Source organism: Cyrtonyx montezumae, unplaced genomic scaffold, assembly GCF_038088225.1.
Source record: "Cyrtonyx montezumae isolate F1298 unplaced genomic scaffold, pur_monq_1.0 scaffold_13, whole genome shotgun sequence".
Taxonomy (NCBI): Eukaryota; Metazoa; Chordata; class Aves; order Galliformes; family Odontophoridae; genus Cyrtonyx; species Cyrtonyx montezumae.
The window spans coordinates 14,657,487-14,663,638 of NW_027071859.1; the positions used below are offsets into that span (position 1 = coordinate 14,657,487).

The 6,152-nt window shown below is 54.0% G+C and overlaps 1 protein-coding gene across 1 annotated transcript; it reads right to left on the reverse strand.

Moving 5' to 3' along the window:
- Positions 1–278: 278 nt before the first annotated feature.
- Positions 279–2,105, reverse strand: ID2 (inhibitor of DNA binding 2). The gene is made up of 3 exons (XM_065730739.1): positions 1,702–2,105; positions 1,547–1,611; positions 279–924 (listed from the first exon to the last, which is right to left on the reverse strand). Exons 1-2 carry the CDS (start codon positions 2,047–2,049, stop codon positions 1,555–1,557), a joined length of 405 nt encoding a protein of 134 aa, XP_065586811.1. The 5' UTR covers positions 2,050–2,105; the 3' UTR covers positions 279–924; positions 1,547–1,554.
- Positions 2,106–6,152: the final 4,047 nt, after the last annotated feature.

Genomic DNA, 6,152 nt, shown 5'->3' on the forward strand with positions numbered 1-6,152 from the left:
GCATCCCCTCGGCCATAAATTACTGCCCTGGTTCCTTCCACACTGGTTACAGGCATGAGTTTGGAATAGACACTCAAATAAGACTTCCCGAGTTACAAGAATTATTATTCACACTTCAGGTCATTTTATTCTTTATATTCTCTACACATTTGAACTCGCTCAGTAAATCGTAACAGAATGTTTTAAGTACTTAGAAAAAACAAACAAAACCAAAACCCACAAACATCACAAATCAGAGCCAGCAAACGGTTGGTCCCCCAAAGAAAGGCAGCAATCAGTTCAATAAACACACTTGATTTATTTTGTATAAAAAGGGGTTAAGTTTACAACTAAACTTTTATAAAAAGTTTAGCATGATTAAGTACATCATTACACTTTTTGCAGAAACGTCAATTTCTGCCACTATACAAGAAAACTCTAATTAAAGAGTTCACAAGGGTTCACTCATATATATATATTTATATATAAATATATACACAGCATCCAGTCCTAGGTTCGTGTCAGAAAGGCAATTTCCGAGCACGGCCTCTCCTAAAACACCGAACACCGGATCCTTCTGGTACTCACGCTCCACCTTTGGAAAAAAAGGCAAAGTCTGCTTTAAAATGGGCAACTCCGCGTGTGATTTTGTTTCGCTCCCCACGTTGGGAATAGTATATAAAGGAAGCCTTCCAACTAGGGAAAGGGTAGTTAAGAGTCTCTTCATAAATAACTAGGTTCAGTCCAAGTTGAAGAATGGGGTGGGGGATAAAGATCAATCTTGATTTTCTTTATTCATTTTAAAAGGTCCTTTTAGTTTAGTTAGCGTGGATTTCTCCCCTCCAGACACAGCTGAAAAATTCAGCACCTCAAAAAAAAAAAATCCTGTAGACTTATTCTTGTGCAAGAAAAAAAAAGAAAAACCCTCCTCAGTGAGTGGAACACCTGCAAGAGATTGAAAAGAGGCGTATTTAGGAGCATGCTAACAGGGCAGAGATCCGGACAGACTGGCGCCAGGGAGGAAGCCGCAGTTTGAACATTGAACCAAACACTCAGAGATTGGGCAAACCCTGGCGTCCAGATGCAACGCGTACACGCTCACACACTCGGCTCTTCAAGAGCGCAAACTGCACATTAAAATAACACACGCTCCAGGGAAAGGACAGCAGGAGGATTCTCAGCCCAATATCTCGCCGGATCTCCGCAACGCAGCGCTCACAGGCGCCAGTCTGCCTCTTGGGGCAATTACTTGATTAAAAGCAGTCCCCAGCCGAACCGATAGCGCACACAATCCCACATCACAGGAGGGGAGGAACGCTGCCAGGATTCCCCACTTGGCAGCCTCGGGGCCGGGCAGCGCCGGGGCACCGCGTTACAACCACTTGCGAGCACTTTTCTTTCTACTCCTAGTTCATCGGCTACGGGAGCATCTCCGCGCCGCTTTTAGGGCTGCTTTCTGCAAGCGGCCATCAACTCAAAACACGGCTCGTCCCCCCCTCCCAGCCCTTCGCCTTTAAGTGGAAGCTCTCTTTAGTTCGCGAGACAAACGAGTCGCGGCCGTACTCACCGTGCGGTTCAGCCACAGAGCGCTTTGCTGTCACCTGCCATTAGTTCCGAGGGGAACTCGGCTGCCTGCGGGGAGAGAGAGCGAACAGAGCGGGCGGTGTGAGCGCGGGGAAGAGCGAGCAAGGGCCGGGGCCGCGTCCCGGGAGCGGCTCCTACCTGTAGGGAGAGGATGCTGATGTCTGTGTTGAGCGTGGTCAGAGGAGTCCGGGAGACGGCGTTCTGCCCCGGCCGCTGGTGGTGGAGGCTGACGATGGACGGGTGCGAGTCCAGCGCGATCTGCAGGTCCAGGATGTAATCGATGACGTGCTGCAGGATTTCCATCTTGCTGACCTTCTTGTTCTGCGGGATGCTGGGCACCAGCTCCTTCAGCTTGGAGTAGCAGTCGTTCATGTTGTACAGCAGACTCATGGGATCGTCCACCGGGGTCTTGCTGCGGGAGATGCCCAGGTTGTGCTCCGAGAGGCCGTTCTTCCGCACGGACCTCACGGGGCTGAAAGCTTTCATGCTGAAAGGCGGGCGCGGGGAAGAGCGCACGGAGCCTGCGGATCGCGCTGCCTGCCGTTCCCTGTCGGCACCGCCGGAGCTCGCACTGAGTCGCGGGGCCGCGCGGGCCCTTTATAACCGCTGCCGCCGCGCCCGGCCCGTGCGCGCCGCCATTGGCCGCCGCCCGCCCGTCCATCCGCCGCGGGGCGCGCTCACTGGCGGGGCGGGGGCGCGCGGGCTTCCGCGTGCCGGGCCAATGGCGGCGGGGGGCGGGGCCGCGCCGCTCAGCTGAGAGTGTAAATAGTGCGCGGCGGGGGACGGCGGCGGCGGAGCTGCGCGGCGCCGCGTGGGGTCGGAGCGGCTCCGGAGGAGGCGGAGTCGTGCGCACCTACACGGGCGGTGTTCAACTTTAGCTGTACTGCGTTTATCCCGCCCGGCTCGCGAAGGGCTCCCGACCGCCGGGATGTCGGCTCTGCCGGGGACCTCCGACCCTTGCGATGCCGCAGCCCGCTCCGATCGCCGCCGGTCCCCGGTGGCTCCGCGCGGCGCTTCGTTCCGTCCTCTTGGCACCGCGGGCAGCTTCGTGCCTCTGGGGCTGCCGCTCCCACCCGCCGGCAGGGAACTTCTCCTCCCTCCGGGGCTCCGTCCCGCCGCGAGGTGTCCCGGCGCCGGCGCGCGCGCGGCCGGTCCCCAGGGCTCTTTTTCCCCCCTCCCTTCACGTCCCCACCTCCCTCTCGCTCGCTCTCTCCCGCCTCTGCCCCGGGCGCCGCGCCCCGCCCCGCCGCCCCGGGGCCGGCCCGGACTGCGCGGCGCCAGCCCCGTGACATCAGCCCTTCGCCGCCGCCCCCCCCGCCCGCGCCGCCCGGGCCCGGCGGCGCCGCTCAGGCGGCTGCCATGGCGACCGGGGCTGCGCCCGCGGCGGCGGCCCGGCCCCGCTTCCCCCTCCCGGGCGCACCTGCAGCGGGGGCCGCCGGACACCCCGCCACGCCGGGGAGGGGGGGGTCCCGAGGAAAAAAAAAAAATCCAAGGAAAAAAAGGCATTAAAACGGGGAAAAGCGCGCACGGCCGCCCTGACGGCAACGCGCGGAGAACGGGCTCTGCCCTCACCCCCCGCTGCCGGCTCCGCAGAGAAGCGCACGTCTGTAAAGCCAGAATGTTTTACTGCCCCGCCGTCAAACGAGATTTCAAATAAGGAGAAAAAGAACCCCAAAGCAAGCAAGCTGCGATTATTGGCCCGTTCCCGGCGCGCCGCGCGTCCCGCGTTCATCCCGAGGACGGATCCTGAGCGCTTCGGTGCGGGGCTGCTGTTATTGTCGCTGCTATTTTACCCTTCAGAGCGAGCGGCATAAAATATTTAGTTACAAATTCTGTGAAACGCACCGATCTGTGACAGCGTTTTCTACTTTCACAAAGGATTTTCCTGTGACTTTTGTTCCGGTGGCAAAACTAAAAGACCAAAAAAAAAAAAAAAAGGGCGAAAGAGAACAAAAAAAAAAAAAAAAAAAAAAAGAAAAGAAAAAACTTGGGGGAGAGATAAGGTCTGGAAAACAATCTGGAATTGCCAGGCTGTTGGTGGGAGCTCTGCGGGGCTGGCGTCAGGAAGTCTGCGCCGCCTCTCTGACTGTTGATCCAGCTTTGTGCAGCTGCACTCAGCACAATTAGCTTGTAGAAACAATCCTGCTGTAGGCAGCCTCTTCCCTTCAAAGTGCTTTTCTATACTGATCCCCTCACATCACGGCGCTGGAAATCAAGTCACAAGCCGACCACTGTTTGGCCAACATCATCTGTGGGAATTCATTAACCTCCATCCCAGAGATGCAACAAGAGATTGTTTGTCCAGAACTAAACTTACAGCTTAATATGATGTAGCCCATACAGGAAAAAACCTGTGTCCCCTTTTTTTTTTTTTTTTGTGCATAACAAGAAACACATTGTGCAGCTCTTTTCTCTCTCTTTTTTTCTTCTTCTTCTTCTTTTTATTTTTTATTATTTTTTTTTCTTCAGGGGGTGGAGAGCGGAGCAGGAACCAGGCGTGAGCCGGCTCCTGCTAAAACTTTGCCATCGCACCGCTTTTTGGTTCGCCGGGCTGCAGTTTCCATAGAAGCGACTTATCCCCGCGATCATCTTGTTGGGTGCACTTTGCAAGCTCATTTCCCGTCTGAGTTTGCTCTGCTGCTCTCAGATGCTGCAGCTGACACATTTCCTCCCCGTGCACTTTGCACCCACCTCATCCTTGCCCAGATGCTCAGGGCTGATTGTGCCTAAAAGGGGGTTTCATTGCGTTCTGCAGCTGCCTTGGGGGAAGGGATTATTGGCGTTTTTTTTTTGTTTTAATTCTTCTTTTCCCCTTCCCCGGCGCCATGCAGGCAGCAAGCCTTCCTCACTGCCCTGTCCCGGTGCTGGCTCAAGGACACAGCCACCAGCCCCTGCCATGTACCCAACGTGTGTGAGTGCTGCTGGTGACTTTGGGGCCCTGTCCACGTGGGCAGCCCAGAGGAGCAGCAGTGTGGACGTCTCCATGCTCCCAGGGCTGCTCCTGGGCACCCCGCAGGACTGTGGAGCCACCTGGGAGCATCCTGCTCCCCATCACCACTGCCTGGCACTTCCAGGCACCTCGTTTGGCCTCGTTCCCGCTGAGCCTCCTTTTGTGGATCCTTCATCCTGAACAGTAGTACCACTGCTTCCCCAAATCCTGCTTTGCTGCAGCAAGGCTGGGCATTCCCCAGCATGTGGTCGCAGCTTTGCTAGGTCCCCTTTCCAAACTCTGGGCCTTCTTTGCAGATGCCATGGATCTGCTCCAGCAAGATCTCTTTTCCTTCCTTCTGCTGTACTTTTGAGTAACGCTGCTTTGTATGGCGATGTTTGACTTCATCCCCATTTCTGCACATCCCTCTGTGCCGCTGTTGCATTCCCAAGCTTGGAGGCTTGCACTGAAACATTTATGTTTTGTTTGACATCTGTGTTTTTGGCTGCAAATACTGGGCTATAGGATGGACAGGCCTCTGTTCTGACCGAGCTCTGATGTGCTCATTGCTTTATGGTCACACTCCCAGCTCTGCAGGAATGCCTTCTTACTCTAGCTGTATTTTCTAGCACCACCCTGTGAAGAGGAACGGTGTTGTTTTGCAGTCATGAAGTCCAAGTTCAGATGCTTTAGTTCTGATGTTTCTTCTGTCATTTAGGGTTTCTCATCTCTGTAGTAGACCAGTGCCCCGAGAGCATTTTGGTGTAAACTGCCACCTGCAAAGGGTTGCTGAGCTGATGCTACTGGAAGGACGTTTCCATGAAGTCCATCTGAAAGCAGCAGCTCTCTGGCACAGTGTTACTGGTGGGAGGTGTGTTAAGTCTGACTATTAACTCTTGCCTGTTTACCCCAAAGCGCTTTTTTTTTTTTTTTTAATCTCTAACGATGTGATAATTCCCACTAACTTAATGTCTGTGCTTTAGTGAAGTGTCTCTAGAAATGCTTGTAGGGAACCAGTTGGGTGGCTCTGTAAGTTCTGTGATGGTGCTAAAACTGGGGATCAGATGGTTCTCTTCCTTACCTAGGAGATGGTCTTCATCTCCCCTGGCTTGCCCATGTGACACTTTCAGATCAGGATCTAAATCAGTAAGTGTTGCAAATATTGCTCCCCTCGACAGTTTTCTGCAAGGTCCCCTTAGGATGGAAAGGAGGGGGAAGCTGGTCCTGAGGTTGCTGGCAGCACCTCACCTGCACTGAGGAACAAGCCGAGGGTTAGAAATGGGCTTGTGTTGGATACCTGCCTAGCTGCACCAGCTCCCTCAGCCTCTCTGCCTGGCCTGACTTTGGTTTTTAGGTACAAGATCTCTGTGAATAAGGTCATGAAATGCTTGGCTTCGTTTCACTGGATAAACAGAGGATTGGAAACTGCATTGGTGGGAGAAGATTTTAATACCTGCTCCAGGTCAGGTCCCCACCCTCAACCGTCTCACAACTTAAATCTTATGATAATTGTAAGGATAGATACTTTTGTATAGTATACTCTGTGCGTTTGTTGTTACTCAATAGCAAAAATGTTTCACGAACATAGAGGAGGAATGAAGTCTGCACTGCAACTGTTGGTGAATCCTGCCTTCATTTACAGCACTTCACCTACGGGATG